Below are 24,953 nucleotides of genomic sequence, written 5' to 3'. Positions count from 1 at the left end.
CTTTGTCGCTGTCTCCCGCGTTTGCGAGGTAGCGCAAGGAAACAGACGAAAGAAATGGCCCAACCCCCCCCATACACATGTACATACACACGTCCACACACACAAATATACATACCTACACAGCTTTCCATGGTTTACCCCGGACGCTTCACATGCCTTGATTCAATCCACTGACAGCACGTCAACCCCTGTATACCACATCGCTCCAATTCACTCTATTCCTTGCCCTCCTTTCACCCTCCTGCATGTTCAGGCCCCGATCACACAAAATCTTTTTCACTCCATCTTTCCACCTCCAATTTGGTCTCCCTCTTCTCCTCGTTCCCTCCACCTCCGACACATATATCCTCTTGGTCAATCTTTCCTCACTCATTCTCTCCATGTGCCCAAACCATTTTAAAACACCCTCTTCTGCTCTCTCAACCACGCTCTTTTTATTTCCACACATCTCTCTTACCCTTACGTTACTTACTCGATCAAACCACCTCACACCACACATTGTCCTCAAACATCTCATTTCCAGCACATCCATCCTCCTGCGCACAACTCTATCCATAGCCCACGCCTCGCAACCATACAACATTGTTGAAACTACTATTCCTTCAAACATACCCATTTTTGCTTTCCGGGATAATGTTCTCGACTTCCACACATTTTTCAAGGCTCCCAAAATTTTCGCCCCCTCCCCCACCCTATGATCCACTTCCGCTTCCATGGTTCCATCCGCTGACAGATCCACTCCCAGATATCTAAAACACTTCACTTCCTCCAGTTTTTCACCATTCAAACTCACCTCCCAATTGACTTGACCCTCAACCCTACTGTACCTAATAACCTTGCTCTTATTCACATTTACTCTTAACTTTCTTCTTCCACACACTTTACCAAACTCCGTCACCAGCTTCTGCAGTTTCTCACATGAATCCGCCACCAGCGCTGTATCATCAGCGAACAACAACTGACTCACTTCCCAAGCTCTCTCATCCCCAACAGACTTCATACTTGCCCCTCTTTCCAAGACTCTTGCATTTACCTCCCTAACAACCCCATCCATAAACAAATTAAACAACCATGGAGACATCACACACCCCTGCCGCAAACCTACATATATATATATATATATATATATATATATATATATATATATATATATATATATATATATATATATATATATTTTTTTTTCTTTCAAACTATTCGCCATTTCCCGCATCAGCGAGGTAGCGTTAAGAACAGAGGACTGGGCCCTTGAGGGAATACCCTCACCTGGCCCAATTCTCTGTTCCTTCTTTTGGAAAATTAAAAAAAAAGAAAAAAAAAATGAGAGGGGAGGATTTCCAGCCACCCGCTCCCTCCCCTTTTAGTCGCCTTCTACGACACGCAGGGAATACGTGGGAAGTATTCTTTCTCCCCTATCCCCAGGGATAATATATATATATATATATATATATATATATATATATATATAAGACAAGGGAGCAAATGGGAACTTCAGTGAAGGGCGCAAATGGGGAGGTGATAACAAGTAGTGGTGATGTGAGGAGATGGAGTGAGTATTTTGAAGGTTTGTTGAATGTGTTTGATGATAGAGTGGCAGATATAGGGTGTTTTGGTTGAGGTAGTGTGCAAAGTGAGAGGGTTAGGGAAAATGATTTGGTAAACAGAGAAGAGGTAGTAAAAGCTTTGTGGAAGATGAAAGCTGGCAAGGCAGCAGGTTTGGATGGTATTGCAGTGGAATTTATTAAAAAAAGGGGGGTGACTGTATTATTGACTGGTTGGTAAGGTTATTTAATGTATGTATGACTCATGGTGAGGTGCCTGAGGATTGGCGGAATGCGTGCATAGTGCCATTGTACAAAGGCAAAGGGGATAAGAGTGAGTGCTCAAATTACAGAGGTATAAGTTTGTTGAATATTCCTGGTAAGTTATATGGGAGGGTATTGATTGAGAGGTTGAAGGCATGTACAGAGCATCAGATTGGGGAAGAGCAGTGTGGTTTCAGAAGTGGTAGAGGATGTGTGGATCAGGTGTTTGCTTTGAAGAATGTATGTGAGAAATACTTAGAAAAGGAAATGGATTTGTATGTAGCGTTTATGGATCTGGAGAAGGCATATGATAGAGTTGATAGAGATGCTCTGTGGAAGGTATTAAGAATATATGGTGTGGGAGGCAAGTTGTTAGAAGCAGTGAAAAGTTTTTATCGAGGATGTAAGGCATGTGTACGTGTAGGAAGAGAGGAAAGTGATTGGTTCTCAGTGAATGTAGGTTTGCGGCAGGGGTGTGTGATGTCTCCATGGTTGTTTAATTATGGATGGGGTTGTTAGGGAGGTGAATGCAAGAGTTTTGGAAAGAGGGGCAAGTATGAAGTCTGTTGTGGATGAGAGAGCTTGGGAAGTGAGTCAGTTGTTGTTCGCTGATGATACAGCGCTGGTGGCTGATTCATGTGAGCAACTGCAGAAGCTGGTGACTGAGTTTGGAAAAGTGTGTGAAAGAAGAAAGTTAAGAGTAAATGTGAATATGAGCAAGGTTATTAGGTACAGTAGGGTTGAGGGTCAAGTCAATTGGGAGGTAAGTTTGAATGGAGAAAAACTGGAGGAAGTAAAGTGTTTTAGATATCTGGGAGTGGATCTGGCAGCGGATGGAACCATGGAAGCGGAAGTGGATTATAGGGTGTGGGAGGGGGCGAAAATCCTGGGAGCCTTGAAGAATGTGTGGAAGTCGAGAACATTATCTCGGAAAGCAAAAATGGGTATGTTTGAAGGAATAGTGGTTCCAACAATGTTGTATGGTTGCGAGGCGTGGGCTATGGATAGAGTTGTGCGCAGGAGGATGGATGTGCTGGAAATGAGATGTTTGAGGACAATGTGTGGTGTGAGGTGGTTTGATCGAGTAAGTAACGTAAGGGTAAGAGAGATGTGTGGAAATAAAAAGAGCGTGGTTGAGAGAGCAGAAGAGGGTGTTTTGAAATGGTTTGGGCACATGGAGAGAATGAGTGAGGAAAGATTGACCAAGAGGATATATGTGTCGGAGGTGGAGGGAACGAGGAGAAGTGGGAGACCAAATTGGAGGTGGAAAGATGGAGTGAAAAAGATTTTGTGTTATCGGGGCCTGAACATGCAGGAGGGTGAAAGGAGGGCAAGGAATAGAGTGAATTGGATCGATGTGGTATACCGGAGTTGACGTGCTGTCAGTGGATTGAATCAGGGCATGTGAAGCGTCTGGGGTAAACCATGGAAAGCTCTGTAGGTATGTATATTTGCGTGTGTGGACGTATGTATATACATGTGTATGGGGGTGGGTTGGGCCATTTCTTTCGTCTGTTTCCTTGCGCTACCTCGCAAACGCGTGAGACAGCGACAAAGCAAAAAAAAAAAAAAATATTCTTTTCTTTCTCTCAAACTATTCGCCATTTCCCGCATTAGCGAGGTAGCGTTAAGAACAGAGGACTGGGCCTTTGAGGGAATACCCTCACTTGGCCCCCTTCTCTGTTCCTTCTTTTGGAAAATTAAAAAAAAAATGAGAGGGGAGGATTTCCAGCCCCTTGCTTCCTCCCCTTTTAGTCGCCTTCTACGACACGCATGGAATACGTGGGAAGTATTCTTTCTCCCCTATCCCCAGGGATAATATATATATATAAGAGGGAACAGAGAAGGTGGCCAGGTGAGGATATTCCCTCAAAGGCCCAGTCCTCTGTTCTTAACGCTACCTCGCTAATGCGGGAAATGGCAAATAGTATGAAAAGAAAAAATATATATATATATATATATATATATATATATATATATATATATATATATATATATAGATTGAATCAAGGCATGTGTATGGGGGTGGGTTGGGCCATTTCTTTCGTCTGTTTCCTTGCGCTGCCTCGCAAACGCGGGAGACAGCGACAAAGCAAAAAAAATATATATATATATGTATATATATATATATATTTTTTTTTTTTTGCCGGTCACCCACGTTTGCGAGGTAGCGCAAGGAAACAGACGAAAGAAATGGCCCAACCCACCCCCATACACATGTATATACATACGTCCACACACTCAAATATACATACCTACACAGCTTTCCATGGTTTACCCCAGACGCTTCACATGCCCCGATTCAATCCACTGACAGCACGTCAACCCCGGTATACCACATCGCTCCAATTCACTCTATTCCTTGCCCTCCTTTCACCCTCGTGCATGTTCAGGCCCCGATCACACAAAATCTTTTTCACTCCATCTTTCCACCTCCAATTTGGTCTCCCTCTTCTCCTCGTTCCCTCCACCTCCGACACATATATCCTCTTGGTCAATCTTTCCTCACTCATTCTCTCCATTTGCCCAAACCATTTCAAAACACCCTCTTCTGCTCTCTCAACCATGCTCTTTTTATTTCCACACATCTCTCTTACCCTTACGTTACTTACTCGATCAAACCACCTCACACCACACATTGTCCTCAAACATCTCATTTCCAGCACATCCATCCTCCTGCGCACAACTCTATCCATAGCCCATGCCTCGCAACCATACAACATTGTTGGAACCACTATTCCTTCAAACATACCCATTTTTGCTTTCTGAGATAATGTTCTCGACTTCCACACATTCTTCAAGGCTCCCAGAATTTTCGCCCCCTCCCCCACCCTATGATCCACTTCCGCTTCCATGGTTCCATCCGCTGCCAGATCCACTACCAGATATCTAAAACACTTCACATCCTCCAGTTTTTCTCCATTCAAACTCACCTCCCAGTTGACTTGACCCTCAACCCTACTGTACCTAATAACCTTGCTCTTATTCACATTTACTCTTAACTTTCTTCTTTCACACACTTTACCAAACTCAGTCACCAGCTTCTGCAGTTTCTCACATGAATCAGCCACCAGCGCTGTATCATCAGCGAACAACAACTGACTCACTTCCCAAGCTCTCTCATCCCCAACAGACTTCATACTTGCCCCTCTTTCCAAAACTCTTGCATTCACCTCCCTAACAACCCCATCCATAAACAAATTAAACAACCATGGAGACATCACACACCCCTGCCGCAAACCTACATTCACTGAGAACTAATCACTTTCCTCTCTTCCTACACGTACACATGCCTTACATCCTCGATAAAAACTTTTCACTGCTTCTAACAACTTGCCTCCCACACCATATATTCTTAATACCTTCCGCAGAGCATCTCTATCAACTCTATCATATGCCTTCTCCAGATCCATAAATGCTACATACAAATCCATTTGCTTTTCTAAGTATTTCTCACATACATTCTTCAAAGCAAACACCTGATCCACACATCCTCTACCACTTCTGAAACCACACTGCTCTTCCCCAATCTGATGCTCTGTACATGCCTTCACCCTCTCAATCAATACCCTCCCATATAATTTACCAGGAATACTCAACAGACTTATACCTCTGTAATTTGAGCACTCACTCTTATCCCCTTTGCCTTTGTACAATGGCACTATGCATGCATTCCGCCAATCCTCAGGCACCTCACCGTGAGTCATACATACATTAAATAACCTTACCAACCAGTCAACAATACAGTCACCCCCTTTTTTAATAAATTCCACTGCAATACCATCCAAACCTGCTGCCTTGCCGGCTTTCATCTTCCGCAAAGCTTTTACTACCTCTTCTCTGTTTACCAAATCATTTTCCCTAACCCTCTCACTTTGCACACCACCTCGACCAAAACACCCTATATCTGCCACTCTATCATCAAACACATTCAACAAACCTTCAAAATACTCACTCCATCTCCTTCTCACATCACCACTACTTGTTATCACCTCCCCATTTGCGCCCTTCACTGAAGTTCCCATTTGTTCCCTTGTCTTACGCACTTTATTTACCTCCTTCCAGAACATCTTTTTATTCTCCCTAAAATTTAATGATACTCTCTCACCCCAACTCTCATTTGCCCTTTTTTTCACCTCTTGCACCTTTCTCTTGACCTCCTGTCTCTTTCTTTTATATGTCTCCCACTCAACTGCATTTTTCCCTGCAAAAATCGTCCAAATGCCTCTCTCTTCTCTTTCACTAATACTCTTACTTCTTCATCCTACCACTCACTACCCTTTCTAATCAACCCACCTCCCACTCTTCTCATGCCACACATATATATATATATATATATATATATATATATATATATATATATATATATATATATATATATATATATATATTTTTTTTTTTTTTTTATTTATTATTTTTATATTACATATATATATTTATATTCCAATATTTGTTGCTTCCTATGCAAATGAAATAGCATGAGGAACAGATGAAGAAATGATCTCATTCAGTCACATCCATTCTTTAGCTGTCATTTGTAATGCACTAAAACCACAGCCAGGGCACAGAGGACTTTTAAATGGTGTCCCTCAGTTGCTTCATATGCCCTGGTTCAGTCCACTGACAGTGTGTCACACTATGTATACCACATTGTTTCAATTCACTGTATCCCATGCATACCGTACTCCCTCCTTCATGTTCAACCCCTGAGCACTTGAAACCTTTATTCACTCCATCCTTTCAACTCCATTGTGGTTTTCCCCTTCTCTTTGTCCCTTCCACTTCTGACATACAAACCCTCTTTGTCAACCTCTCCTTGCTTACCCTTCCATATGTCTGGACCATTTCAGTATGCGCTCTTTAGCTTTCTCATCCATACTCTTATAATATTTGACACCTTTCTCTAACCTTTTTGTTTCATATTTGATCAACCCTCTTCATGCCACATATTGTCCTTGAGCACTTCATTTCCTACACATTTATCCTCTTTCATATTCTATTATATAGAGCCTATGCCTCACATCCATACAACATCAAACATGTCCATCTTTCCCTTCAATAATAATGACCTTTCTTTTCATGCACACCTCAGTGCACCTAGGATCCTAGAACCCCCTCACCTACCTATGACTTACTTCAGCTTCCCTAGTTCCTTCAACTTGTGTGTCTACCCCCGGTTATCTGAAACATCCCATTTTCTCTAGGGTCTCTCCATTCAAACTCAGCAATCCATCTAACCTGTCTCTGTCCACCATTAATCCTAATAACTTAGCTTTTATTCACATTTACTCTCAACTCTCTCCTTACACACACTCTTCCAAACTCAGACACCAGCTTATGCAGTTTCTCACTCAAATCTACCTCCATCACTGTGTCATCAACAACTATTAATTCATCTCATCTCCCCCACCCCATCCCTGAAAGACTACAGACCATCTCTTTCCAAGACCCTTCCTTTCAACTCCCTTGCTACCTTATCCTTAAGCAAATTAAACAGCCATGGTCTTCCAGCCCAAATCATTTCCTTTCTTTAATGCCTCCACAAAGCTTCACTCTTGCGTCCTCTATGTCTATGTAATGGTCAGACATTGCACCACGTGCCCCTTTCATAACATTCATATCCAAGAGTCTCTTTTGCATGTCTGTCAGTTTATGCAGAATTTAGTAATGCCCACTTTTGATCTACCCTACTCACCTATGTCCTTTTAGAAACAGGTATTCTCAACCTCCATTCCTTTTTCAGCACACAGTACCACAAGATGTTCATCAATTTCCTGTACATCAATTGAGTATCCCATGCCCTCCAACTATGCCCTTAACTGCAACATTGCCTTCTCTCACATACAGATCACCTATCACTGATACCTAATCTCATCAGAATTGCTCATGCATTAACTTAGCCTCTCCTAAGATACTTGTTTCTCTTTCTTTCTCTTCTCACTTCCAGGAGCATAAGCACTAATGGTCACTTAATTCTCTTAATCCTCTTTTATTTTTACCCACAACTGTCTGGGGTTACATTCCTTGCATTCTTTCAAACATTTCTGCAACTTCCTCATTCAAAGAAACTGTACCTTTTCCTTAGCTCTCACTCTCACACTAACCCAATTAGCCTGTGACATTACCCATTGAACATTTCCAAACTATCCTTCCCCCTTTCCATTGAACTTCGTTTCACTCAGAGCTAGAACATCCAGGTTCCTCTCAAACATATTACCTATTTCTTCCTTCTTCTCATCTTGGTTACATCCATTCTCATTCAGACTCCCAAGTGTTGCGAAGGAAAACTTTCATTGATTGGCTCCCTCTTGTGTTTCAGCTTTTGAAAATTGAAATACAAGAAGGGGAGGGTTTCCAGCCTCATGTTCCCATATCTTTTAGTTGACTTCTGTGACTTGCAGGGATTATGTAGGAAGTGTTCTCTACCTCAATCCCCAGGATAGATTGAGGGTTGAGGATGAGCAAAGGCTGGTTGTCTGCACACCAGATTATGACGGTAGGAAGGTTTATACCTGTATGTTCTTAGGGAATATATCTGATGCTTATGGGACACCACCTCGGAGAAAAAAGACTTTCAGTTTTCAAAACATATTTTTTCTTTTAGAAAGTAGTACTTATAATTGTACTAGTGCCGTTGGCATAACTGTCTTGTATCCTTACAGTGTATGGATCCACTGAATAATTTTGGCTAAGGGAAGGAGTTTTGTATTGTTTTGAATGAAACCAAAGGGGAAAATATTAATATTAGAAATTTCCAATGATTTCTGTACGTTGGTCTAATTCATGTCAAATCTGATGAGTATATTTTTCCACAGGAGCGGTGACAGGCTTTAAGATGGAGCACTTCAATGCCCTGGATCCTCGTAAACAAGAGCTCCTGGAGGCACGGATTGGTGGCCGGGTAATGGAACCCCCCTTTTTGGTTACTTCAGATATTGAAAGTGGTGCAGAAACCCCAAGAAATGGAGGTTCCCACTTCAACCTCCAAGTACCTGTTCAAACTAGTTCAGGTATACATGAAACTGGAAAAACAGCTATAGGTGTAGGGGAACAGGCTACATCTTCCTCTTTTGTACCCAGGTTAGATCCACCAACATGTTTGGGCACAAGGCAGCCAGTTCCTGTTTCTCCAGCTCCTTTGCAGGCTAGTGTAGGTGGTCAGAATCTTGTGTTGAAAAAAAGTTCTGGACAGTATGGAACAATACAGCCTGGTTATGTTCCGTATAGATCTGAAATAATTGTAAGTTCCAGTAGACAAGGCCAAAGTCTTCCAGTTACACAGGCTAATACATCTGCTTTTGGAGGCCAAGAAAGGCAAGTAGTAAGATTAGAACATATGCAAGATAGTGGCAGAGACACTCTTAATAACCAGGCACAGGGTTTATCCTACAAGGGCTGGAATTCGAATCAGGAAAGTGGCTACAGAAGTAATCAACTCCCCAACTCAGTTAGTCTACAATGTAGTACTTCAGAAAGTGCTCACCCTGGGGCACCTGAATCGGAGGATAGCTCTATACCTTCTGTCAAGAAGATTCAAAAATCCTGTGATTATTCTGGGACTTCAGACAAGCCTTTGGTAGGAGGCTTGGAGTTCGATCCCACAGGTGACCTCTCCAGAAAGATTGTTAAGAAGAATCAAAAAGCCAAGCGGCACCTGACATCCCCCAGGGGTGCCCGCAGGAGTCCTAAACTGACTGGGGAGATGGCCAGGGTTGGAGCCAGGGTGGACTTCCCCATGTACCTGAACCTTGAGGCGGGAAGACTGGAGAAGGTTAGAAATGCATTCAGTGACAGTAAATTTTCTTTCAATAATGTGGGTGTTGTGTAAAGTGTAAGTGTCTTTGAGGGTATAGGAAGTTATACCCCAGATATCTTGAGTTGAAATAGAAAATTATGGCAGTGTGGTCCTGACTTGTTTATGCAAGATTCTTGGGTATCACAGAGAGGCCTTTGATATCATGGTGAAGTAATGGCCTTGTATTATAACAGTGGTGTTTCTGACAACCTTTTTTGTGGATGTGAAAATGAGAAGTAATTTTGATATGACCCTGTTCATGAGTTTTATGAAGAACTAGGAATGGCAGTACAAATGAGATGCTAAGCAATTAGTACCCAGATGCAATAATTCTTCTTTTTCAACTGTAAGAATTCCATTGTGCACTGTATACAGTGGCAAAGCATGGTTCGTAATAGGCCTATATATGTGAAATATTAGATATGAACAGATTTTCTCTTTTAGGGTATGTTGAGCTTGAAACATATTATTTGCTTATAGTATTGATTCTTTTATTTCTGATGCTATGGAAGATATCTAAGAAGTACTCAGCTACACACAGTATACTTTGCTTTGATTCTTTATTCATTGATTTACAACCTGTGAAAGACAGCAGATGATTGAAGAGTGTTATTGGTAGAAAATGAGAGGCTGTCCTGGGCATATATCAGCTTTCAGAGTTAGTGATCCCTAACTGATAACCCTTGTTTGCATATGCCAGTCAAGTTTTTGTGTATATCTACACTATTGTAGTATATCTATACTCTTTATCTTGTGGTTCTCTTCATTTTTTGAATATTTTTTATTTTTCTTTTGCCTGAATTGTAGGGCTGTATTTTCTGTGGTTTTGTTTTGCTCTTAATGCTGTCCCTTCTTCATGTCATCATTTATTTATGTATCTACATATCCATATATTATGTATGCCTTTTCCCACTTTAAAGCAGGATATTCATGCATTATCTATCTATGACATTTTAGGTACCAGCCATCTCCATACCTTTCATTTTTACAACACCCGTAGTAGTGCTAAAGTTCTTCTCGACTTTCACATCATGGAAACCTAGTTTTAGTAGAAGATTGAATAGCATCTGTTTCAAATGTCTAATAGCCAGTCTATTTTTTCTTTTACTTTGTTCCTACATATGTAGGATAAAAAAACACCTGAAGTTTCTGGACACAAAAAGCCTGTAGCTGTTCCTACATATGTAGGACAAAAAACACCTGAAGTTTCAGGACACAAAAACCCTGTAGCTCTGTTGGGCAGATATTCTGGCTAAGGTATGTTCAGCTGCTCTCCTGAGAGTGAAATTACAGACGCTGTAAGAAAATAAGATAGGTTGAGATAATTAGTACTTATTTTCATAACTTTATGAGAAGTTACTACTCTTGGTGAGTAGACTAGGTAATTAGATGGGTTTAGTTTGTCTCTTGGCTTTATGTATGAGCTTTCTCTACAGTTATCAGTCTTTGCTTAGATGGCATCTGTTAAGACATTCAGATATGGTAATGGATCTCTTCATTTGCATGGCATTTCTCTCTCTCAGACTATTATTTGTGATGTAAAAGATGTTTAATTCATCCGTCGCCCATTGCCTCTTCTCTATCTTTACGATTTGATGACTCATCCATTATCTTTCTTGCATCATCATTTTTCAGCTTCAAAACCATTTTTTCATTGATCTCAGAAAAGATGGAGCAAATATTGCCTGAAGGCTTGTTGTTTTATTCAATTCGCAACATTTTCATATTTATCAAGGAACTCAGTAGCATGTCCAGCTCACTTACAGAGTAGCACACAGCACTGAAGTACCATAGAACCCTTTACCATCACTTTTAGAATTACAGCACTATCAGTGATTATTGTTCTTTGGTGTTCTGTCTACAGACTTTTGAACATGGATGTCCATATAGGGTAACCTGGGCTGGTTAGGCAAGGTTGATTATATCTGTATACATATTGGCTGATTTGGGTGAGAAACTGCAGAAGCTGGTGACTGAGTTTGGTAAAGTGTGTGAAAGAAGAAAGCTGAGAGTAAATGTGAATAAAGGCAAGTTTATTAGGTACAGTAGGGTTGAGGGAAAAGTCAATTGGGACGTAAGTTCGAATGGAGAAAAACTGGAGGAAGTGTGAAGTGTTTTAGATATCTGGAAGTGGATTTGGCAGCAGATAGAACCATGGAAGCAGAAGTGAGTCACAGGGTGGAGTAGGGGGCGAAGGTTCTGGGAGCGTTGAAGAATGTGTGGAAGGCGAGAACATTATCCCGGAAAGCAAAAATGGTTATGTTTGAAGGAATAGTAGTTCGAACAATGTTATATGGTTGCAAGGTGTGGGCTATAGATAGGGTTTTGTGGAAGAGGGTGGATGTGTTGGAAATGAGATGTTTGAGGACAGTATGTGGTGTGAGGTGGTTTGATCGAGTAAGTAATGAAAGGGTAAGAGAGATGTGTGGTAATAAAAAGAGTGTGGTTGAGAGAGCAGAAGAAGGTGTATTGAAATGGTTTGGTCACATGGAGAGAATAAGTGAGGAAAGATTGACAAAGAGGATATACATGCCTGAGGTGGAGGGAAGGAGGAGAAGTGGGTGACCAAATTGGAGTTAGAAGGATGGAGTGAAGAAGATTTTTGAGCAATCTGGGCCTGAACATGCAGGAGGGTGAAAAGCGTGCAAGGATTAGAGTGAATTGGAATGATGTGGTATACTGGGGTCGATGTGCTGTCAATGGATTGAACCAGGATATGTGAAGCATCTGGGGTAAACCATGGAAAGTTTTGTGGGGCCTGGATGTGGAAAGGGAGCTGTGGTTTTGGTGCATTATACATGACAGCTTGTGACTGAGTGTGAACAAATGTGGCCTTTGTTGTCTTTTCCAAGCACTACCTCGCACGAGTGCAGGGGGAGGGGGGGTGTCATTTCATGTGCGGCAGGGTGGCAGTGGGAATGAATAAAGGCAGCAAGTATGAATTATGTACATGTGTATATATGTTTGTCTGTGTATGTATGTATATGTATTCGGTGAAAAATATAGGTATGTATATGTGCGTGTGTGGGCGTGTATGTGTATGTGGATGGGTTGTGCCATTCTTTCGTGTTTCCTTGCGCTACCTCGCTAACGCGGGAGACAGTGACAAAGTATATGTAATAATTGAATAAAATACATATTAGGCATATATTTATCACATAGTTTAGCTAGTTGTTGTTATGACTGCATCTTGAATTTCAGTGCTGGAAGACAAATAATAGGATATGTGGTGCAGATTATGGCGTAATGATGGTTTAGTGTTACATTGTTTATTAAATCCTACAAAATACACAGCACTTGACCATCAAATGACCCTATGGACAATTACTAGTTATTGATTATTCAACCTTCTCCCAAAAGTCTTCATACTCTTTTCTCTTGTTCATGGTTACAAATATATATATTTGATCTTTTACTCATGGCCTAAAAGACTTTGGTCTTTGACTTCCTTAACTCACTGCATTGGAGCTTTCGTCGTATTTGTTGATGGTCATTATAATATTCTTTCTCTTTTACAGTCTCACCATATTGAAATCACTTATCTTTGCTGTGGTCTCCACTGAAAAATTACATGAATGTCATTACATCATTTTAACAATGTCTTTTAGATGTATGTTGATTCCACTTGGCTTTTTGTTCTCGTTTCTAAAGCTCGAAGATTTTTAGTTTTAGCTCTCATCTTTCTCTCGTGATTAGATAAGCCTTGATTTTGGCCTTATTATTGACTATGTATTCTTCCTGTATTGTCTTTGTCCATAAGAACATACTTTAGACAACATTGTTTTGAACTGTCATAGGAAAGGCAACATACCACCAAGTGAATATTTAATTTAAAACATACTGCAGTGATTACTTCAAACATCAGCTATCAAAGATCTGCTAGTTATGAGCCAGGTTGATCAGTGCACCATTTAACTAAATATTAATTAACCCAGCTCACCCCACATGGTAACTAGCTCAGCTTTAGGTAGCAAACCAGCTTGCGCCACAGTTTAACTTTTTGCCAAGATGAATTATACATCTGCCAGAGCATAACCAATGTCAACAAGAATTAGCAAGGTAAGTGAATCCCATCCTCTTGCTTTAGGGTGGATGATGGAGATTCATTTTATCATACCATTTTTATGTTTTTGCTTTTCCTGCCCATACTGTTTGAAGTTCAAAGGAGACTCAAATTTTGCATAGAGGGGTCTTCATCAAATTCAGCACCTTCTGTCAGTACTCTGCTTCAAGAACTTCATTGTCATAAATTTCTCTGCAGGTTCTGATCTTTCAGGCTTCAAAAGTTTCAAGTGTCACAAGCATTTCTAAATCCAAAAGGTGCCATCATTGTAGCAAGAGAAAGATACTAAGTGAATACAGAGGGCTTAAAACTGATCCATTTATTTCCTATGAGTATAGAAACATCACAAATTGCCCATGAAGACACTATTCAAGAAGTTGTTGGACAAATATTTATAAAGTGCACCTAATGGGGCAAGTTTGAAAGTTACAACAATCATAGGTCTGTACACTTTCTTTCACAATCCTTTAAGTAAGAGAAAGTATACTCCCACTGTCAAAGAGGTTTTGCTCAATTCCTGCTCCCACTGTCAAAGAGGTTTTGCTCAATTCCAAACTTGTGTATGTTAATTCCTCTTCCCTGTGTGTTATGTCTCCTTCCATCTTGCTCATGATCTTCCTTTTCCCTTCTGTTTTGTCACCTCACTTATATGCTGCTGCATCATCCTTTCATTACTCATCCATTTCTTATGCCCATACCATTTCAGAACTCTGTTTTGTGTATTATCAGTCACTGTTTATTACATTCTGCTTGCATTTTTATTTCCATTTTGTACTCTGTTTCCAGTCAACACCAGGCCTTTTGAAAATCATTTACTGCAGATGGCATCCTAAAGTCGTTATTCTGTGAAAACTCTACATTTTCAGTACGCTGTTTTTGCTGTCTGGTTCAGGACACATGCAAGCTCATTTTGATACTTCACATGATTTTCCTCGAAGCTTGAACTACTTTCATAGCCATGATTTTTCTTTTCAAAATTTCATCAATCATTCTTTTAATCTCATTAAATAGTCTCCCCAAATATTCAAAATCCCATATAAACCAAGTCTCATATTTTCAGTCCCCCTTTCAAACACATCCACATTGCTTTTACCATGTATAGACTGGATGCTGGTTTCAGGTTTTGTCCAATACACCTATAACTTGGTTTGCAACTAAGCCTCCCATGTGAGAATATGGTTGGCAGATTGTTTGTTGTTTTAGGTCTCCATCTATTTTATGTTTTGGATTCTAACTGGTCTGTTGCACCTTGGTGGAAAATGTCCACATCCTTTTAAAAAAAGATCCAAGGATCCTCGTGTAAATATCTGAATATTTATTGGTTTTAGGTAAATTAGACATGGGCCACTGTTATATGTGCTATATTCCCCCCCTTTTTTTTTTTTTATCATATCTCTGCTAGTCAGTGGATTTGATTTGTACATTCTTTCCACTCAGTCTTTCCAGCAAAGAGCTATCTTTGTAAGTGTGGGACTTAGCATTCCAATATTTTTCTTGTGTATATGACGATGTCTCTCATATATTAACTGATGAGTACACTTTAAAGTTTTTAGCTTGTCCAGTGATTCAGATGTTTTACTGAATCAGTGCAGGTTTCAAGGACCTTTGGATGTTTTCTAGCTCAGCATTTCTATGGCTGTATTTGATAATGTTAGAACCTAGCTGTATCCCAGTTGGGAAAGTGCAAGTGCTTTGAGTAGTGTCATCAGTGGTCTTTTTGAGCCTTTTTTTTTTCTTGTAAATTTTCAATATCCATCCTATCATCATCATCACAGATGCAACAGTTCTTTTGTTACATTCTCCAAATGTGAGGTCATCCGACATCATCACACCTAGATATTTGGCATATCTTTTGTTTGTGATCAGTCCTGTTTCTGTTCTGTATTCAGTATGTGGTTTGATTTGTACATTCATTCTGTGACTGAGGACTTGAATTTTTTCCATATGCGCATCATGTTACTTTTGGTGGCCTACTAAGAGACTGTTTATTTGTATGTACTGTCAGCATCCTTTTCCTTTATATTTGGCATTTTGATGTTCTGTTCTTTATCAGCTTCACCCATTACTAAGTATAATCCAGACCCAACCATGTTTCAGAGCTTCACTTCTCTCTCTCCATCATTTTCTTATATTACCTAGCATTATCTACTTATAGCATTCATGTTTGTAAGACTCTGAATAACATCGACGCAACTCTTTTGTTTTATCCTGAGACGAACTCCACACTACTTACTCATGCCTTTGCTCATCATTAAACATACTTCACTCTCGCCTAAAATTCCCCGTTTCCATCATTTTCCTCATGCTTTACATACATACTAAATATGCTCCATATCCGTTTTCTGTCAGTCTTTGTTGTGGGTTGTTTATGAATCCTTGATGGAAGTTTTTCTTTTCTGGAATATTGTAAGTTTTTTGTTGTTTATCAGAACCACTTTCTGGTATGTGTTAGAATAGAGGGAGGTTGTGGGAGGTGGTTGATTGTCCTTGCATATTTTTCATGCAGTGAGGAGTGAAGAACAGAATAGAAGGAGCTAAGTGGGTGCTTTGGGGGTGTTGATGTAAGGGATCAGATTTTAGTCCTAGGGAATCTGAATGCATGATTGGGTGATGCGATAATTTAGGGTGTAATTATGGAGCATAGAGTTCTTGAGATAAAAAAAAAAAGGAAAGCTTGTCAAATTGTGTGCCAAAAATGGAATGGTGACTGGTAAAATATATAATCCTTAAATGGTGGGCATGTTAAAAGAAGTCAATTAAGGGGCATGCAAGAAAAAAGAAATTGATTGATCTGCCTGCAAAAGCATGAGAAAGTTGACTGCTTCGGAAGGGACAGAGGACTTTCATTGACTTGTCTAACAGTTCCTGATGAGATAGAACGATGTGAAGATATTGAACTTGGCTGAGGACTCTACTTTTATTTCACATACAAGCACAGTCTTGGTAGTGAATAACATGTATATATTTAGAAATATTACACTGCCCATGCGTGATATGAGCAAGGAGGGAGAGTGGATGTCTCATGTGGGAAGGAATACTGGAAGTTTGGTATTTTTTATATCTATTTTTAGAACATGATGTTTCATACTTTGCCCCAGTTTCATACACAGGCATAGTGTTGCTAATGAATAACATGAATGAAAATATTACGCTACACACACTGAAAAAATGAGTATGAGTAGGGAGGTTAATTTACATGTTTGGATAGGGCATTGGAGGTGTTTTTTCTTGAGAAATAACCAAGTTCTTGACAATTGTCTGTTGACAAAGCCCTACATCACCCCATGATAATGTAAACACAATGTCTGGTGCTATTGTTACTTTATCTCTTTAATGCAAACAAAAGCCAAGTCGAGGATGATGGGAAATGTTACTGGCCTCCTCCCTTATTTAATTTTATTAAAATCGCTAAGTCACTTAGATCCTTATACTTATTATGTTATTCTTCACTTCCCTCTCTAACTGACACATACGATAAGTGTTTGTCATCACGGAGGTAGTAATTATTTTCTATATCAACATCTATGATGAAAGTTTATCCCTGGAGATAGGGGAAAAAGAATACTTCCCACGTATTCCCTGCATGTCGTACAAGGCGACTAAAGGGGGATGGAGTGGGGGGCTGGAAATCTTCCCCTTTCATTTTTGATTTTCCAAAAGAAGGAACGGAGAAGGGGTTCAGGTGAGGACATCCTTCTAAGGCTCAGTTCTAAGTTCTTGACGCTATCTCGCTAATGCGGGAAATAGCGAATATGTATGAAAAAAGATATGAAAGTAAAGCAGTTAAAGTTGTGCATTTGGACTTATAAAAGAAACTTGATAAAGCTTAGAATCAAAGATTACTGGCAAAAGTTAAGTCACGTGGTATAGCTGGAATCGACCTTCAGTTATTAGGAAATTGGTTGATTAGCTGTGAAAAAAGAACAGTGGTTAGTGGTTAAACCTCAGAATGAATAGGCGTGACAAGTGATGTTCCAGATCAGTCTGGGACAGGTTTATTAATATTGATATTGGTCTGCTTTGTAAGATATCAAAATTTTTAGACAATACTATGCTGGGAAATGAATTTACAGCTGATATTGAATGTCTGCATCTTGAAACTGACAGACAAACTGATGGGCTAACCTACTGTGGCAAATGAATTATAGTATTGGAAATTAGAATTGTAGAATTTTACGTCAGTAGTAAAAACAAGAAGGTGAGCTACAGAATTTATTCTGGTGAGCTGTAAAAGGTAGATGAGGAAAAAGACTGGTGCCATAAAGCCAAGTAAGCAGTGCACAGAAGCAGTAAAAATGAACAAAATTCTTGGATTCTTAAATAAGGCTTTCAAATCTAAGTCTAGGGAAATCATTCTCTTTCTTTATAATTGCTGTGTCCCCATTTGGACATTGTGTTTAGTTTTGATCATCTTTTCTGATGAAAAGACATAGAATAGAGAGTTTACAGTGTTGAACTACCACTATGATTCCCAGACTGAGAAACAGATTGTATGAGAGTTGACTAAACACCTGAGACTTGTATGACTTAGAAAAGAAAAGAGAACATTAAGAGTTGATCTAATATAGATATTCAAATGATCTAAGGCTTTGATAGTCTTAATTTAACCAGATTTAGACGTAATTTGTCTGATTTCACACTGAGTAATGGTTAAAAACTTGTGGGCAAACATGTTACACTCAGTGAGGTGAAGTACTTTTTCTTCAACAGGATTGTTAACGGAAGGAGTGTTTTTCTTATTTGGGCAGTTAAAAGCAGTATCATAGATACAATTTAGAATAGACCTAATAATTGATTCACTTCAAGTCTCTAACTGACATTATTTGTGTATAGTTATATGAAAAGTTTGCTAGTTTTGTCCTTCAGACGTGTTTGCTTTTCAACTCGTACCTCTAATCTTTGAGTTTCTGACATCTTCTACTATTATAGACAACCTCAAAAGGAACCAATTGTCTGTTGCTGTTAATTCCTTTGTATTCCTTTGTATCTACATGTTTTCTACAGGGTCACCATCGATGCACAATTTGCATGTCAACAGCTGTACATCAATAATGGTGATAAAAGGGGAACTGAAGAGAATATATTTTTTTTCCTGCTCCTTCCTGGTGGTGGAAGAAATCTAAGCAGATAGTACGGAATTCACCTAGATAGGTAGACAGACAGAAAAAGTTAGATAAGTTGATGCAGGTTACTGTTCTCTTGTAGCACATCAGTTGCAGCGGGCTGCTGTGTAACCCTTTTGGTGCACAGTTGATTTTATGGCTGGTGAATGAGCAAGATTTGCACAACTAGCCATAATGCAAAAGAATAAGATTTCTACTTTGACAAAACACGAGAGGAATTGCGTCTTCAAAAGCAATATTGCAAAAACTAACACAGCAGTGTTTTACGAAATTATAGGATAAATTATTAACCCGTTTTGCTGCATTAAGCAGGTATATCTGCTCTCATGTCTGTTCCCAATAATTGTGACAATTGGACTTACTACTTGGCTTCAGAAAATTTTCCTCTTACTACAAGTGAAAACACCTCATACATCCTTGAAAAGCCCACCACATCTCTATGTATGCTGCCATCTTGTGAGTAACATCGCACTGAGTGCTTGTATACAGACGCCAGCTGACCGACCTTGTAGTAAGTTGATTTCTGATGTTTTAAGGTTGATTTTGTTGATTTATTACTAAATGATATACGTTATATATTATCAATATATTCAGTATTAAAGCATCTATCTTCTGATATACTAATATATGCCTGAAATTTTGTGATGAGCTGCTAAAATGTGTTTATACACCAGCGTTCACAGTTTTTGCTCAAATTTCTTCATTCACGCTCCATGTGTATGATAGTTAAACATAGATTTTTATTCGTAGGTTAGTCCCAGATATTATATTACCCTGTTTTATATCCTCTTATAGGTGTATATAAGCCAGAAGTTTGGAGGATGTAAGAAGCGCAGCTTGTAATGTTTGTTTACATTCGATCAGCTGACTGATTACACAGTGAGTGAGTAGCCGTTTGACTCCTGTGTTTTGATTGTGATATCTATTTATTAATCAGCTGTCTATTAATTTCAAGTATAACTAGTATGATTTATTTTTCCTTTTATGGTGATATAGGCCATAGGTTATAGAATAAGCTGCTAAACAGTGTTTTACGTTCGTGGTTATGATTTCCAAAATATTTCATTTCCCCTGTAGCAATCAAGAGTAGCAAGAGGAAGAGAGCTGCTGCAAGTGATGCAGAAATTGAAGCTGTTTTGTTAGTGTCAGATTGGGAGTGAGTTTGCAGGCATGATGAATACTGATTATGATGCCTCAGAGGTATAATTGAGTGATGAAATGGAAACATGTGACCTACTTCCATCAAGCTCAGCTACACCAGTTCCTGTACACAAATGGCATAAGACTGAGGGTGTCATGGCCAAAACCTCCCAGATTCAGACTACACTTGACTGCTGTGAAAGATTTTTATATTAAGCCACAGGTATCAGTTTTTAGATTCACGATATTTGCCATATTTTCAGTGAATTTAGATTTAGATGATTCATAATATACATAGTACTGTATTTTGTATTATCATTATCATAATTTTCCTTGAAGAAGTTAAAAAATAAAAACCATGGCAAAATAACAACTTTTATTTTTCACCAAATATATGTTACTTTTCCAGGATCCTTCACTTCCTATATGAGTATTATTTTAGATTATACAATGTATGTTGGTATTCAGATTTACTTTTTTGTGATTAGTAATGATTTTAGCAGTTTATTGATTTATTTGGGTGAATTTATGTGCCATATATGGGAGAACAATGTTTTACAGATTTTTCTTTATTTGCAAGTAATTTTTCATTGTCCTGTATGGATTTCAGAGACTTTGGTGCCATATCTAGAAAACATCAAATTGTTAATTGCATTTTTAGGTATATTAATGACACTTTAAAGGCACTCCCTAAAGATTTATTATGCACCAAAAGGATTAATACCACATAGAAAGAATACTCCCCATGTATTCCCTGTGTGTTGTAGAAGGCGACTAAAAGGGGAGGGAGCGGGGGCTGGAAATCCTCCCCTCTCGTTTTTTTCTTTTTATTTTCCAAAAGAAGGAACAGAGAAGGGGGCCAGGTGAGGATATTACCTCAAAGGCCCAGTCCTCTGTTCTTAACGCTACCTCGCTAACATGGGAAATGGCGAATAGTGAAAGAAAAGAAAAGAAGAAAGAAAAGCAGTGTAAAGCGAAAGGTGTCAAGAGAATAGAAAACTGTAATTACATAGAAGAGAACGGAAGAAAATGAAAAATTATGCAGTAAGCAAAGCAAATGTAGATGAGCTGGAGGAAAGAATTAAGAAATGCTTTTAGAGGAAGCATGGAGTTGCAGAGAAGTGAACAGAGAAAAATGAGGGGAAAATGATACAAACTATTGTGGATTACAAATGTTCTCTTATATGAATATAGCAAAGAACTTAGAATTAAGAGATTGGGCCCTTTATTGAGTGAAAAGATGAAAGAAACCTTTACAAAGATATGCCAGATGCTAATCAACCAGTACAAGTTGATGTTCACCCAAAGGAAGTTAAAGAAAATGTAGATGAAATGTTTAATCTGTATGAAGAGCATGCCATTGGAGGTATAGAAGTTACTGAGAGGAACATAACTGAAACAGTCACTGAACTTTAGAGAATTTGATGTCATGATCTGATGGAATCCTAGCTTCTTACTTAAAAGAACAAAGACGACTAGCAAAACAATTGTATTATTGAGACAAAACTCTCATCATTCCAGTGTAGCAGATATACAAAAAATGTCATGCATAATACCAGTACACAAAGGAGGGTCAAAGCTGCTCCAAATTATAGACCATTTGGTCTAACATCATGTATTGTCTGCCCAAGAGTAATATACAATCACATAATGAAGCATATCATTAAAAACGAGTATAAGAACAAGGCCAGGACAGGTTTATACTAAGTAAAATCACTCATGACTTAATTCTTAGTTTGTTTCTGTGAATATGTGAAACTGTGTTGCAAGGAAAAAGAGTGGACAGTTCTTCTAGAAATTTGCAAAGCAAAATGTTTGGGTTAGAACAAAAAATAAATCAAAGAGTTTTTGATTAAGAGAAAATTCAAACTGGTGACAGCTGGAACCATGTCTAAAGAAAAGGACATTCTGTTAGGTGTGCTCTCTATCTATTTATCTGTAACTCTGATACTTGTTTCCCTAGGGAACTCCCATCAAGGAGGTGGCCATGGTAAAAGAGACTTCACTTATCCCTGTCCTTACATGCCTACCTGACGTACACCATTCCACACACGCACTTTCCCCATTTCTCTCCCTCCAGTCCTCATCCTCTGTTTTTCACAACAAATTATATAGTATCATCCTCACTACTATTTGTATGATTCCGGAACCATGGAAGCGGAAGTGAGTCGGGGTGGGGGAGGGGACAAAAGTTCTGGGAGCATTGAAAAATGTGTGCAAGGTGAAAGCATTATCTTGGAAAGCAAAAATGGTTATGTTTGAAGGACTAGTGGTTCCAACTATATTATATGGTTGCGAGGCGTGGGCTACAGATAGCATTGTGCAGAGGAGGGTGGATGTGTTGGAAATGAGATGTTTGAGGACAAAATGTGGTGTGAAGTGGTTTGATCGAGTAATAATGAAAGGGTAAGAGAGATGTCGTAACAAAGTGAATGTGGTTGAGAGAGCAGAAGAGGATGTGTTGAAATGGTTTGGTCACATGGAGAGAATGAGTGAGGAAAGATTGACAAAGAGGATATATGTGTTAGAGGTGGAAGGAATGAGGAAAAGCAAGAGACCAAATTGGAGGTGGAAGGATGAGGTGAAAAAGATTTTGAGGGATCAGGAAATGAACATACAGGAAGGTGAAAGGTGTGCAAGGAATAGAGTGAATTGGAAGGATGTGGTATACCGGGGTGGACAATATGTCAATGGATTGAACCAGGGCATGTGAAGTGTCTGAGGTAAGCCATGGAAAGTCTTATGGGGTCTGGATGTGGAAAGGAAGCTCTGGTTTTGGTGCATTACACATGACAGCTAGAGACTGAGTGTGAACGAATGTGGCCTATTTTGTCTTTGGCTAGTGCTACCTCTTGGGTGGGCACATGCAGGGGGGATGCTATTTCATGTGTGGGCAGGGGTGGCGACAGGAATGGACAAAGGCAGCAAGTATGAATATGTACATGAATATATATGTATATGTCTGTGTATGTATATGTTGAAATGTATAGGTATGTATATGTGCATGTATGGGTTTTTATGTATATACATGTGTATGTGGGTGGATTGGGCCATTCTTTTGTCTGTTTCCTTGTACTGCTTCGCTAACGCAGGTGACGGCGATTAATTATGATGAATATAGATATTATACTTAATCACTGTTTCCTGTGTCAGCATGGGAGCGCAAGGAAACAGACAAAGAAATTGATGCGGAAGTTGAATTAGATATTGTCTGGCGTTTTGCAAAGACACAAAAGTGATAGACACTGTAGGATCAGAAGAACAAGAAAGACTGAAAAAATTGAATATAATCGAAAAATGGTTAGAAGAGAACCTAATGGAATTAATTGAAAAGAGAAATTCAAGCAAATAAGTCATGGACTTTTAATGGTATATTGACATCTTCTCAGAAAGATTCTACAGGAAAGGATGAAAATGAAAAATGTCAAAGACCAAGAAGTTTTTATTAGTGAGAAATGAATGCAAGGAGCACATTGATAAAGTAAAAAGATACTTTCAAGCCAAATAATGACTGCTGTGGTATTGATCACTTTTACAATGATAGAGAAATTTGATGAAAATGTTTATTGTATACAGAAGAGGGAAAATTGAATACTTCTGTATTATATACTTACAAGGCATCCAAATGGGTGTAAACAAGTTAAAGAGAAATCAGAAACATTTCATAAGTAAATCCTGTTGTCTGGAATGTGTGAGATATCATGAAAGGTTGAAAGAATTTTGAACTTGATAGCTTTGAAAGAAGAGAGGAGATATGCATGATAATATTTACATGGCAGCAAATAGAAGGCATAAAGAGTGATTTTTTAATCTGCCTACATCACTACAAGTAAGATACAAAATTATCAAGCCTAGAATAATACCTTGGAACAATTGAAAAATATACAAGTGTATAAAAATGCCCTGCAAGAAAGTTAGAAAGATTATTCCATTTACCAGTAGAAATAAACATACAGAGGCAGCTACAATTTTTCCTACTTGAACACTATTTCCTGCATTAGCAAGGTAAGGTCAGGAACAAATGGAAAGGCCACATCAGCTGATGTCCATTGTCTGGCTGTCATGTGTAATGCAGCAAAACTACAGTTCTCCATCCACAACCAGATGCTTCACATGTTCTGGTTTAGTTCATCGATAGCACATCTACCCCTGTATACCCCATTGTTCCAATTCACTCTTGTCTCGTGCATGCCTTTCATCCTCCTGCATGTTCAGGCCCCGATCGTTCAAAATCATTTTCATTCCATCCTTCCATCTCCAGTATGGTCTCCCTATTCTCCTTGTTCCTTCCACTTCTGACACATATATCTTCTTTGTCAACCTTTTTTCACTCATTCTCTCCATTTTGAACTAGATTTATTAAGGTCAATCCTTTATGAACTACAGATTGACAACAGTTAGATGCATGGATGCAGCAAGAAACAGTATACTTCATTAAGGAAGATATGTAGTGAGCACTACATGCTAGCCCCGGCTCTAGCAAAATCTTAGTCATGGACTAGCAAAGGCTTGAGTAAGACATTAAAAAGGCAAGAAAAGGAAAAGAATTACTGTATTTGAAAACTTTAAAGAAAGTATAGAACTTTCCTTTCAAAACTTTGTTGGTTGGAAAAACATGTAGAGGTAAAGAATACCAAAGCTTATTGGTAGAGTGAAAGGAAAAACATGTAAAGGTAAAGAATTCCAAAGCTTATTGGTAGAGTGAAAGGGACAGGCATTATGGAGAACTACCCTTGTTCCAGTTTCCACAAAGAAATTTGTAATGTGCTGACTTTCCAAATATACTTAGCCCAACAAATGGCTGAGACTTAGAAGTAGTCATTTCTGGAGAGCATAAACTGAAGAAAAAATATTTAACAGAGGGAAAGAGTACAAGGAACATGGATTGAGCTTTGATGTAAGGTTGGTAAAATTGATAAATCTGATTGCCTTGCACATGACTCAGTTTATTAAGCAGATGTAAAAATCAGAGCTGCATCAAATGTTCGACTATATTTCTATCCAAGGGTGAGTCAGTCCTCTTTATA

At 39.0% G+C, this 24,953-nt stretch overlaps 1 protein-coding gene across 7 annotated transcripts in view; it reads left to right on the top strand.

Annotated features, from left to right (window-relative positions):
• Positions 1 to 24,953, top strand: part of LOC139767190 (serine/threonine-protein kinase tousled-like 1) — a 172,898-nt gene that overhangs the window by 73,024 nt on the left and 74,921 nt on the right. For all 7 annotated transcript variants that reach the window (XM_071696259.1, XM_071696258.1, XM_071696256.1 and 4 more), the window contains exon 2: positions 8,621 to 9,576. In XM_071696259.1, coding sequence (XP_071552360.1) covers positions 8,621 to 9,576 — 956 coding nt within the window. The remainder of the gene's footprint in view (positions 1 to 8,620; positions 9,577 to 24,953) is intronic.

Source organism: Panulirus ornatus, chromosome 59 (genome assembly GCF_036320965.1).
Source record: "Panulirus ornatus isolate Po-2019 chromosome 59, ASM3632096v1, whole genome shotgun sequence".
NCBI classification, from domain to species: Eukaryota; Metazoa; Arthropoda; class Malacostraca; order Decapoda; family Palinuridae; genus Panulirus; species Panulirus ornatus.
Note: the sequence above shows the minus strand (reverse complement) of the source record. Positions and strands in the feature narration are given on the sequence as shown.